The sequence below is a fragment of the Mobula birostris genome, chromosome 7, assembly GCF_030028105.1.
Source record: "Mobula birostris isolate sMobBir1 chromosome 7, sMobBir1.hap1, whole genome shotgun sequence".
In the NCBI taxonomy this organism is placed as follows: Eukaryota; Metazoa; Chordata; class Chondrichthyes; order Myliobatiformes; family Myliobatidae; genus Mobula; species Mobula birostris.
The window spans coordinates 104,288,180-104,300,992 of NC_092376.1; the positions used below are offsets into that span (position 1 = coordinate 104,288,180).

At 39.4% G+C, this 12,813-nt stretch overlaps 1 protein-coding gene across 1 annotated transcript in view; it reads left to right on the top strand.

Moving 5' to 3' along the window:
• Window positions 1-11,497, top strand: part of LOC140200949 (transcription factor SOX-30-like) — a 55,956-nt gene extending 44,459 nt beyond the window's left edge. Inside the window, exons 7-8 of the mRNA XM_072264594.1 lie at window positions 4,755-5,253; window positions 11,122-11,497. Coding sequence (XP_072120695.1) covers window positions 4,755-5,253; window positions 11,122-11,497 — 875 coding nt within the window. The remainder of the gene's footprint in view (window positions 1-4,754; window positions 5,254-11,121) is intronic.
• Window positions 11,498-12,813: the final 1,316 nt, after the last annotated feature.

Here is a 12,813-nt window from a genome sequence, read left to right on the forward strand (position 1 = left end):
GTAACTGTGACAGTGAATCAAAATTCACCACTCCAGTTCCAAATCTTCACCTATATCCTGCCAGATTTCCCTCGAACCCTCCTTTCATCCCTTCCTTTTTCTCCTATTCCCAGTGCAGCAGATCACCACTAACCTATAAAAAACAATCTTTTGACTTGAGGCCAAAGTAGCCATTCTCTGCAGATGGGGAAAAAAGCCTGGCAACTCCAGTTTATCCCTTCCCCTCTTGCCCACTTTCCTTATCTCCTGCCTAAATTATATTTTGTCATATTTTGTTCTGTGCTTTTGTTAATTATTTTACAAGATGAAGGAGTCACAGGTCAGGCCAGCAGTTATTGCCCATCCATGTATGCCCCTTGAAATGGTGATGAGCTGTTTTGTGAAACAACTGCATTCATATGGGAAGAGAATTCCAGGATGTAGCCACAGCAGTGATGAAGCAATGACAATATGTTTCCAAGTCAGGAACCTGCAAGTTTCCTATGCTGCCTTTGACCTGTTAGGCCATTGAGCTTGCAAGTTTAAGAGGCACTGTTGAAGTAATTTTAGCCATTCTTATGGTTAATACATATTTTTCCATGCATTCCATTTTGGAAGTGACTAGCTTTAAGTTTAGGGTTCCTCACATCTAGATTTATCTTTTCTCTTATCAACACATCAAACTCTTCCACAATCTTCAGGATCCCAATGTCCACTTTGAGAGAAATTCCTCAGCGTGTTCACTCCTGCCTGATGTAACCTCTCAATGCTGATACCACTTCGGTATTATCAAAATGTATCCAAAAGCTTTATAAATCAGTTATTGATGAGAGAGATAATTTTGTGGAGGAAGTTGCAATATTTCAAAGAATATTTTGTCACATGGAAATTTGGTGTAAATATATTAATATTCTGCCTCAACAATGAGAATTGTGTTCATATAAAGTCAGTACCTCTTTTGTAGCTATTACAGAATATCCACACAGAAGTAAACAAAGATGATTAAGGGTGTGGAATAATAGGCGTCCAGGCTGTCAATAATCATTCCGTAGTTTCAGCACATACGTGCTCACCTATGTACTGTATATGTCGCTTTCCTTTTGCTAGGATTCGGAATCTAGGCAAGGTCACCAGTTACTGTACATCCTTAATTTCCCTTGAACTGTGTGAAAGATTTTCCAAAGTTCAGTTGGATAGGGAATTCCAGGATTCGGAAGTGCTAACAATAAAGGAAACACTCCTCCTTCTCTGTGGTAGAGAATAAGAACTTGGAACGTGCTGTTGGAGCAGTCAAAATGGGTGACTGACATTGCTATTGAATGTCAAGTGTAGGTATGAGACTCACCGTTGTTAGAGATGGTTATTCCATGCTACAACTGATGTTTATCAGTCCTCACCCGAATATGGTCCAGGCCATGCTTCATGCATGTATTGACTGCTTCATTATTTGAGGAGTTTTACGTTGTGCACAGACAATCAGACACCCCCAGTTCAGACCTTATGACAGAAGGAAGCCTATTCATAAAGAAGCTGAAGATGGCTGAGAACTCTCGTAACCTTCTGCACCTGGGGAGGTGGACCAAGCATGGTGAAGTACGGCACTGACCGTCGGAATGTTTATCTATTGACCTCAGTTTCGTCAGCGCTCCTTTATCCCACACTCAGTCAGACTGTCATGGACAGTCACTCTCATCTCATCTCTGGAATTCATCTCTTTGATTCATGTTTAACCTTGTTATTTCTTCAAGGTTTGGCGTTAGTAGGTTCATAGACAGCTTGATATTTTCCATCATTTTCCATGGTTAATGTTTGTCAGTAGACTAACTGGGTGGTGATAGCTAGATTGGATTTGTTCTGGTATTTCTTTTTGTGACAGGGACTACCTAGCGTTTTTCACAAAGTTTGGTAGATGCTGGTGCAGCAGTTAAACTGGAATAGCTTGGCTAAGAGCTGTGGCTAGTTCTGGAGCACAGCTCTGTGTACCACAGCCAGGATGTTGACTGGTCCCACATTTGCCATATCCTGCACAACCAGCCTTTTTTTTCGTATCTTAAGGTGTAACTCAAGTTGGCTGAAGGCTAGCATCTTCAAATCAGCTGTTCTGGCTAAGCAAAGGTACGAATGGACTCACATACTGGGCTCCTCTGCCACTGAGGATCAGGATGGAGAGGTTCTTGAAGTCTCCTCCTTCCTTTAATTCTACATCCCTGTTCATGAATGGATGGAACACAAAAGCCGAGGATTGAGCTGATGCATTGGTTGTGAGATTATTTGGCTTGGTCTATTGAAAGCTGTTTTTTGCTGTTTCGTGATCGTACAGTCCTGTATTGCAGTTCCACTGGGTTGATGCCTCATTTTTAGGTGTACATTTTGCTGTATCTGTCAACCCTCTCTGCAGACTTAATCAAACCAAGGTTCGTCATCTGGATTAAATATAACGATAACCTATTGTAAGTGCCACTTTAGGTTATCAGTGATGTGCTGCTGCTGATTGTACCTCATGGATGTCCAGTTTTGAGCTGTCAGATTGAGCTCTCTGGTGTAGCACAGCTGTATTAGATTAGATTAGATTATTGCCATAAAACGCAATGCAGGGTGTCCATGGGCATGAAGACGCAAGACTTCGTCCACACACAGGTGCTGCGGTGACCATCATGAGCTCGTGCTGTGGGTAAACTGGTGAGAACAAGGTCGAGTAGTTATACTTTATGTTGTGTTACTCACTCTGTCACAAACACAATCAGCCAACTATTTTAAACTGCCCTTGGTGATAAGCATTGAAGTCCCCACCTAGAGAACATTATGTGCTTCTTGCACATGTTATTCGACACAGATTTGTCTGTTGAGGGAGGACAGTGGTCAATAGGAGATTTCTCTGCCAATAATTGGCCTGATGTCATGAAACCTCATGGATATGGAGTCAACACTGAGTGCTATTCCTTCCCATAATGTCAGGGCGTAGCTCCCACTGAAAGAATTCACAGGAGATAACGTACACAGACAGGGCCTGTGAGGGAGAAGCCTGACACGTTGCCAGTAAGATGTCATTTAGTGACTATGACCGTGACTGAGCATTGCTTGAACTGCTTATGTGCCAGCTTTTTAATCTTGGACACCAAGCCTGAGTATTTGTGAGGACATCTTTGCAATATCAGTTGGGAAGGAGCAACTTTGTCATTGCCCGAATTTGGTGCCAAAATTGACTCCATTTTTTCCTTTCTCTGTTTCAATATAGCGATAGTCTTGCTTGGTCATTTGTCAGTTATTCAAAATGATAAGTCTAGTGTTATATATAGGTTACGGTAGTGTATTAGTGAGCTTGGTCTATTTTTGTGTTAGTTCAGTAGTTTTGTGGTTGATACTAATGACATTTTATAAAAATTCCAACTATTCACTGAATCTATATTCGAGCGTTTCAAATTTGGCATTTGAGCATGGTTCTGTAGATATTTTTATACAGGGCATTGGTATTGTATCTCAGAACCACCAGCATATGTAATTGGTGTTAATTATGCATCTCCAATTATGGTCAAAGTAAAATTTCTGCAGTAAATCAAAATTTAAAAAAAACTGCAGATGCTGCAAATCTGAAATAAAATTAAATGCTGAAAACTGCCAGGCAATCAGGTAGCATCTGTGGAAGAAGGTACAAAATAATTTTCAAATTCGAGAATTATTGTTAGAACATTTCCTGCACGTGCCCATTCATGGTTTAAGGCAAATATAGTTTCCAAGCACTGTCCTTCCTAAGGGCTGCGTGAAATTCCAAGATATCATTTGCTGTGATTAAATTAAAAGTCACAAATGGTAAGAGTTTGAAATACATTTTTTAAAAAGGTTTAGATTTTACTATAGCTTGGTTAGCACCTTAAGGAGAAAAGCCAAATTAAATTTAATTTTCCATCCTTTATTTAAGTGCCATATTGAAGTCTCTCACTGAGCAAACACATTAAATTGTATTCAAATTTGCAAACTAATTTCAAGTACTGTGAAGCTGTTTTTCTGCCACTGATTCTGCAGTTTGGTGGAATATTTACTTTTAGCACATTTACAGATTTGTTGGATATTCATGTGAATGGATGAAAACAGCAAGCAGGTATTCAGGAGGGGACCAGTGAGATATGTGTAAATGGGTCATTTTATGCACATGCATATATGGGTATAATAGACTTTAAGACCATAAGACATAGGAGCAGAAATAGGCCATTTGGCCCATCAAGTCTGCTCTGCCATTCAATCATAGCTGCTAAATGGGAGGGTTTGTGGATGTTTTGCTAGAGTATAATGAAGTGTTGGCTTTGCAGTAAGGTTTATGACATGGTGATGAGTGCTCTGTTGTTACCTATGACTTATGCATTTTGTTTTTGACTGTACCAATGTAATATTGGGATGTTTTATGATCAGATTGGCTAGCCCACTTCCTTTTAATATAAACTTGGATTTTAGAAGGGGCTTTGGTCAACAGTCCAGCCAATCAGTGGAGGTGATCCATAAATTTAACTTATGATGTAACTTGAATGGAACAAATATAAAAATTCCCCCAAAATAAAACTTCAAAATCCTTTTTACCAGAAACACACAGAATGAAGGAATGACTGAATGAAATGGCATGGTACGGAGAAGTGAAAATATTCAGGCCAAGAAATTATTTATGCAAATTGTTTCAAAATATTTCATATCATTGTTGATTAAAAATATTGCTTAATATTATTTAGAACTTAATGTGACTTAATAATGCATTCTCCTATAATAGTGATATCCTGGTTTTCCAGCAGGTCAAAACCAGTCTCTGCGCATGCCTGTTACTCAAGGTCCTCGTCCCAATTCAATCATAATTTATCCGCAAACAAGTCCTGTCCAGGTTGGTCTGCCTGCACAGAATATTTCCAGCCACTCTGCTGTGCCAGTCAGTTGTGCTCCAGGACACAGTAGGAGTGAGGTGCATCACAAGGTACCTAGTCCAAGCACAGTATCTAATTGTACAGAGCAAAGGATATCTACAATATCAATGAGTGTTAGCAAACGAAATTCTTCCAGTGAAACTAATAACACCCACAACAGAGGTGCAATTCCTGAAGTCCCAACACAAAAGGAGATGCCAGCTGTGAACAACTGCCCCAGAAATCCACCACCACTACCTTCGGCAACTCTCCCACATCCTCATGCTTACCAACACCCACCAATGGGACACGCTGCTAATCTGTTCGGAGCTGCTGCTCGATTTCCTTTCCACCATCCATACTTTTTGCCTGGACCGCCCTACTTTCCTTCAAGGTACGTAGGATCAGATCTAAAGCCTTATTTGTACTCAGAATATAACTTACAGCCCTTTTGCACAGTGAAGTCCGAAATATTTGTTTAATTTTGTTGTCAGCAATAATGGTCCCAGATTGTTTGAAATAAGTATGCATAATGCTGGAAGTACTCAGCGTATCATGCAACATACGTGGAGAAGGAAGCAGTGTTAACGTTTCAGGTTAATTAACTTTCATTCTGAAATATCAACCCCATTATTCTTTCAGCAGATGCTCCCTGGCCAGCTGAGTATTGCCAGTATTTTCTGTTTTTATTTAAGATTTCTATCTTCTGCTGTTTTTATTGCTTTCAGTTATTGCCAAGATATAGGTATGTATCTTTTACTCTAAATGTGCCGATGGAACTTATATATTTGAGTTGTTCTTCTCACAATGTTTACTGATTCCACAATTTCTAAGGTACACTTGGAGCCAAGTTGTACCTGGGTTTTTACTGCTTGTTTCCAACATGTGCTTCAAAGGAAACCTTCAACCAGAAGGCAGTGCTATATGCCAGTAGAACCCCTGCTGTACTCAGGGCTACCTGTACTGCAAAGTTTGAGGTCCCAGGCCTTCTGACATTTGTCACAGCTCCTTATTCGTCACATATCACTTACTTCTGGTGCAGGCTTTATAAACTCTGAACCATGAAAATCTAGCAGCAGGAGGCAACATTTCAGTGCACAGTTAGCAATAAAGGTGCAAGTGGGTTAGAGGGAAGAGGGTAAAGGTTAGAAGGGAGTGGGTCATTTATTCAAGATTCTATTCCATTGACTGCCATGATGCTGGAGGAAGTGGTAGGGAATGGAGAGGCAGTGAATAGTAGAGGGGCTGACCATTTTTCAGTTCAAAACCATGTTAGCCTTTCTAATATAAGACTATTGATTATCATGACAGGAACTCTGTAGGTCTACAACTAGATGCTGTTGACAAGATTTTGCTAGGGAGATCTCTCTGAGCCTATACAGACAATGTCGGATTGCTTGAATTTTAGTAAAGCCTACAGTACAAGCACGTGCTCTAACTTCTCCTGTCAGATGAAGGGAAGATAGGTGAAGTCTGTTCTGGTGCAGGTGAATGCCAGTGACCACCCCTATTTTACCGAACCCTGAGATATGGTTTGTATCAGCAGATGGGAGCTGAAATGCTGTGAGACCAGGACATTGAGATGAGAACGAGCTGGATTCAGTGGGTGTCTTAGAGTTGTGGTTTGTGCCTTCATGCCATCCAGGAACAAATGAGTAAGATAGACCACTTTGCAGCACATAATTGGAAATTCTAGGAAGGGTGAGCAGTATTCAGGGTAAGCTGGGACTGTGTAGAGAATTGATTGTGAGTGCAGGTATGGTATGATTGGCTGTTTTGAGATATTCATTTTGAGTCTTTGGAATTAGTACTAACTGATTCTTCTGTGGGTGAACAAGGCCAACCTGGCTAAAAATCTCACTGGAGACTAATTTTATGTATTGTATGACTGCTGATTGGACACAAGAAAACATACATGGGAACAAACAAGAATATTAAAAAGTCTTGCACCTCCAGCTAAATGCTTCTAGTATCATTGTATAAATAGTTAATACAGCTTTACATGATTTTTAGTTTCATAATAGCACTTATTACAGTATTCTATAGATGAATTTTGAGATTATATCTTCGAAAGTGTTTTTGATATGGAACTAGGTTGCATGGCAATTCTGCCCTACCACAGTTAAGATCGAGGAGCTGAACTTTCAGATTTTTAAAGACAGACAGTGCCCTTTTAACAACTACTTGATGATTCCACCTCATATTCCTGGTTCTCCCCCAGTGCATGATGAACTACCCACATTCCCCAAATATTTAAATTTCATCACCTCACGTGAAGGAGCTGTAGAAGTTTGCAGAATGAATAGAGCCAGTACTCTGTGCATATTACCAACCCATTGCTCAAAACTAGCTGTAAGAGAACTGGTAACACAATAGGCTGTTCTATAACTTGAATTGAAAATAACTGTTGAGCTTTCCGTGAAATAAGTTCAGGCTAGTTGATTAGTTTCAAAACAGATGGTTCTATAAGATGCCACATGCAATTATAAACATACATTACAATGTTGGTGGCCATCCTTAATCATTTTAAGGGGAACAGTAAAGGAAGATTTTTTTTCAGTTAGCCACATTGGACTCATAGTTTCAGTGCCCAGAATGGAGAATGCAACATTGAATTTACATGAAAATCTTCTGCAATTGGTAGAACCATGGGAGAACTGTCGCAAAGGTGAGTAAATATTGCAAACAAGTTAATACAAGCAGTTTAAAAGCCTGACTTGTAAATGTAGTCACTTACATGTTTGAGATGGCAAATAGAGCTCCCATCTATAGAAAGAAAAAAAAAATCAGTATTTGGATGCCAAAGGGGGCCACGCCCAGGAATTCACTCTGCTGACGGCCTCCTTCTGTGCAATAAATAGACTGTCAACTACAAATAGTTGCCCTCAGCAGCCCACAGATTGGTCTCTCATTATTGGTTTTAGAAGCTAACCATTCTTAAATTATACACTGACATAAAAAGTTGGCAAGTCATTAATGGTTCTCCATAGTTTTTCTGCACAGTAGTGTTTGTTCATATTGTTATTTTTAGATAAGGTTTTTGAATATTTTGGTGAACTATTTGTAATTGTAATGGGAATCCATTTGCGACTGTGAACTTCTAAAAAATGTTTTTATTCATGTTACTGCAAATATTATCTTAATCATTCTACTTACACTTTGGATGTTCAACTATCTTATTAGTATAAATGTTCTCCCACCTTTTCCCACATTTTCTTCATTATGCATAACTGTTAGCCAATGTTTTGAAGGAACAGCTCAGAGGATGACCAACGATTAGGTTATTCTTGCTTCTTGATTCTAGTATATTGTTAAGTCTTCCTGAAAACTTTCTTTCCCTTCCGATAATGTTATATTACAGTGGTTATAGGGGAGAGGGAACTTAAGTCCCTGTTGAATAACTTTTAAACAACATGTTAAGTGCCAAGACTTCTAGAAAGTAAGGTGAGTCCTTTCAAAGTTCCTCCTTCTGCTATCTGTAGAAGGCACTGATTACGTTCCTAATTTAAAAAGAGATGTAAATTTAAATTGATGGAAAATACTGGGACACAAACCTGCTGCAGCTTCACCACAGGGCCTTCTAGAACTCTAGAAGAAAACAGGTATGCATCGTAATAACATGATAGTGCTGTTCAATGAAGCCATACGCCCTTTCTCATTGGTTCCTTATAAAAAAGTCAAATGTTGTATTGTCAAACTTAAATATAGTAAGCACTGTAAAATCAAATAGACTTTCCATCATGGAGGCCACTAAATTGAACATTAGAAATAGGAGCAGAAGTCAGCCATGCAGCCCGTTGAGTCTGCTCCACTATTAAAAAGGATCATGACTGACCTGGCAGTGGATTCAGCTCTACCTACCCCAAGAACCCCAGGATTTTCTCTATAACCCTGAATTCCCTTGATAGGCAAAAATCTATTTAACTGTGTCTCAAGTATATAGGATGAGGCAGTCTCTACTGCTACCCTGGGCAGAGAATTCGCAGATTCACTACTCTCTGGGAAAAGCAGAGGGTAGCAGCTCCCGGCTTCCTGTTCTGCAGATAGTAACCAGTACTCACTTATGGGGTCCTCAATTTGTGTGTTGTTATTGTACCTTGCTTTGAAGATTTTAAACAAAAAAAAAAAATTGGAGCCCAGATGTTGCTGGCAAGACCAGGTTTCTCACTCATCTCTAATTGTCCTTGAGAAGGTGGTGGTGATTTACTTTCTTCAATAGCTGATGAAAATGTTGCCACTGTGCTGCTGGTGAGGATTTTCTTGGTTTTAAACACAGTGATGACAAAGGGCTGGTGATATATTTCCAGATCAAGACAGCGTGCAACTGGAAGGGGAACTAAAGCTGATGGTGTTCCAGTGCACCAACTGCCCTTGTCCTTGGTGGTACTGTGAGATTGCAAGTTTGAAAGGTGCTGTTTGAGTAGTCTGGGTAAATAAATATCTGCAGTGCATTTCATAGAAAATGCACATTGCAGCCACTTTGTACTGGAAGATGAATGTTTAAGATGGTTGGTGGGATAGCAATCACTGGGCTATTTTGTCTTGTTGGCACCATACTCATCTAGATGAGTAGAAAGTACAGTTGAAGGATAGAACTTAGGCTGCAGATGGTTTGGTAAAATGGTCTGAAAAATGACATGGAGTTTAATCTGAATAAATGTGAGGTGATGCATGTTGGGTGCACCAGTGAGGCTAGGACGTATACCATGAATGGCGTGATATTAGGGAGCATTAAGAAGCAGAGGAAGCTCAGAGTACAAGTCCATTCATCTTTGAGGTAGCAACAAATGTCAACAGGTGGTTTGGAAGGCATATGGGGTAAGTCTTCATTAGTCAGGGTGCTAAATGCAGAAGTAAGAAGGTTTTGCTCCAACTATATAAAACCTTGGTGAAACATCAGCTGAATACTGTGTGTATTCCTCATTCCCAATCATAGGAAGGTTGTGCCAATACTGGAGAGTATACAGAGGAGATTTATCAGGATGTTGCCTGGGATGCAGCACTTATAAGGAGATAACCTCCTAGCGTGGAGGAGGTTAAAAAGGGACATGCATAATGTACGTAATATTATGAGGGTATAGGGTAGACTGCAGAAACTGCTCTCTATATCATAGATCGATAAGAGAAAAGCACATAGATTTAGGGTAAAGAGGATGAGATTCAAAGGTCTGAGGGGAACCTTCTTCATCCAGAGATCAGTTGGGACCTGAAATACACTGATGAAAGAGTGAAGCTGGATTGCTAACAGCATTGAAGTGTCTGGATGAATACTTGAATCACCTAGGCATAGAGGGCGATGGAATTAACACAGAAGAGTGTCCACTGGTTGGCATGGACAGGTTGAGACCATTAGACCGTAAGACACAGGTGTAGAATTAAGTCATCTAGCCCATTGAGTCTGCTCCACCATTCAATCAGGGTTGATCTATTATCTCTCTCAACCCCAATCCGTTGTCTTCTCCCTATAACCTTTGAAATCCTGACTAATCAGGAACCAAAATATACCCAAAACGGCCTGCACTGCTATCGGTAGCAGTGAATACCGTAGATTCTCTTCCCTCTGGCTAAAGGAATCCCTCCTGATCTCCGTTACAATATTAAAGTCCAGTTCCATGGCTAATTTAATGTCACTTACACTTGCCCTCATACTCTACTGCGGCCACACTTCCCCTTTGTAATGTTTAAAGACTGATTGTCTTGAATATCTCGGTATCATGGCCAATCTCAGTAAATGGACCAAGTCATAAATGGTGACTAGGTAGCAGATCCTGAAGCCCACGCTGGAAAGTTCACTGCTGTTACCACCCGTCAAAAGCCTTTCAACAATTTATAAATACTTCTGATAATCAGAAGCATTTAAAAATATTTCAAATATATTTAAATAATCGTATGCGGTTCACTGACCCACTGGCTTCATTGAACTGCGTGAAGCCAGCTGCATCCCTTTCAACTCTGTTTTAGGAGTCATATCAGACAGAAACCAGGGAGTATTAAGCTGGGTCATGAGCAGAGCAGAGCAACATAGAGAAGTCTCATCTGTACTGCAAATGCAAGAACAGTCTGTCAAAAGATCTAGAAGGGCCTTTTAGCCTAAATAGATGGATGATACAATGTATTTGATGCTACTAAGGTTCCCCTTGTTATTTTGTAATGTACTTAAAACTCCATTGATCTTTGAACTCCAGTGATTGTCGTCTGGTACTCAGTTTCCTCAAATTATGAGCAATTACTGAACTTGATTCTGTTTCTTATTTCACAACAGTACTTGTCCTTATAGCAGACCACCCTATGGCTATGGTGATTTTGCAAACAGCATATCCGAATGCTTAGGCTACTATGAGGACCGATACCAGAAGCATGAAGCTATGTTCTCAGCACTGAATAGAGACTACCCTTTCAGGGAGTACCCAGATGACTGTCAAGGCAGTGCAGACTCCAGGAGCAATAGCAGCATTGAGGAAGGGCCCCACTCTAACAGCATGGGAGGAGAAGAGTACCTGAGCTCCATGCCACAGCTGGATGTGGGAGCATTGGAGAATGTGTTCACAACTCCGATGTCTGCTCCCTCACAGCCTCAGAGAGTGGAGGTGGTCCATAGTGATGATGAACAAGAAGGAAAAATTTTAAAAAGCCTGTAGCTATAAACAAACCTGTTCAATTTTGTTTAAAACATACCATCGTAAGAATTATCTCTGTGGAATAATAATTCTTTTATTTATAATAAACCAAACTGAGAATTCACAGTTTTGTCTCCACATGGGAGCATTTGATATTTATAACATCTATGCATGAAAATATCAGTTGTGAAAAATATAACTTTCACACACAAAAAATATAAAATGGAAAAAAATGTTGGTGTTATCTGTTGTTATTGACTCATTTTAAAATGCGTTTAGTAACCATCTGATTTAGTTTCAAAATTCACTTCAAACACACCTAACCGCTAGTTAGTGCTCTTGATTCTAGTCTTCATCCATCAACTTCTGTGTTGTTCATATTGTTATAGTTTCTTTCTGAGTTGTGTTTTAATAAACTAACATTAAACCTATATTTTTTAAAACAATTGTTTTTCTTAATTGCTCCCTTGTCGTATATGATAAATTTGCAGTTCATTATGGCTTATTTTAAAAATTGAATTTAAATATACTTTAAAAACACCATCATACTTTTGCCTATGAGACTGTTGTGTCAATACCACAAAATAGCTTGACTGTATGGGATAGCGACCCACAATTTCCATGTGTGGCCACTTTTAAATCAAAGGCATTGCTGGCATGGGAGGTCTGAAGCCAGTCTGTCCCGAACCCCAGGCAACAAGTTGGAGAGTAGAAGTGGTGCAGTGCGATGAACCCATATTCATTGGGCCTGGAGATTGGTAGCTGGCAGACGAACCCAAAGGAGGTAGCAAATTTTTCAAAGGAGAATTTTAATCTCTGTATTTATTTAGTCCCAGCAATTCTCAATGTTGCATGATTTATTATAAGCCATCAAGGACTGTTTAGCCTTCAAATTCCTGTATTTTTAATTATAGGGAGCTTTCTTGATTCAACATATTGCATGGAAGTTTAATGAATCTTTTTAAAACAGTAGTGGTAATTCAGAACATTCCTGAATTGATAATAATTAAGGGGAAGGAAATAATTTGCCATCCCTAACTTGTAACATTATCACATATTCATATATATTGTTATAATAAATATTTATATTTATTGCTGTCCATTTCTGGTGTCCTTTTTATTGCTTGAATAAAGATGATATGCAATTCTAAGTAGTTGGCTAGTTTTCTCTGTACTTCACCATAAAACTGTTCTCTTTCCGGGTGCTGACTGATCTCCCATAGAGTTCTGCAATTACGTTTTTTACTCCCTCCCTAACTTACAGCTTTCTCTTTGTGTTTGAATTTGACACCACTGTTTTCAAACAGTTTATATATTTTAGACTCTGCCTTTACTTT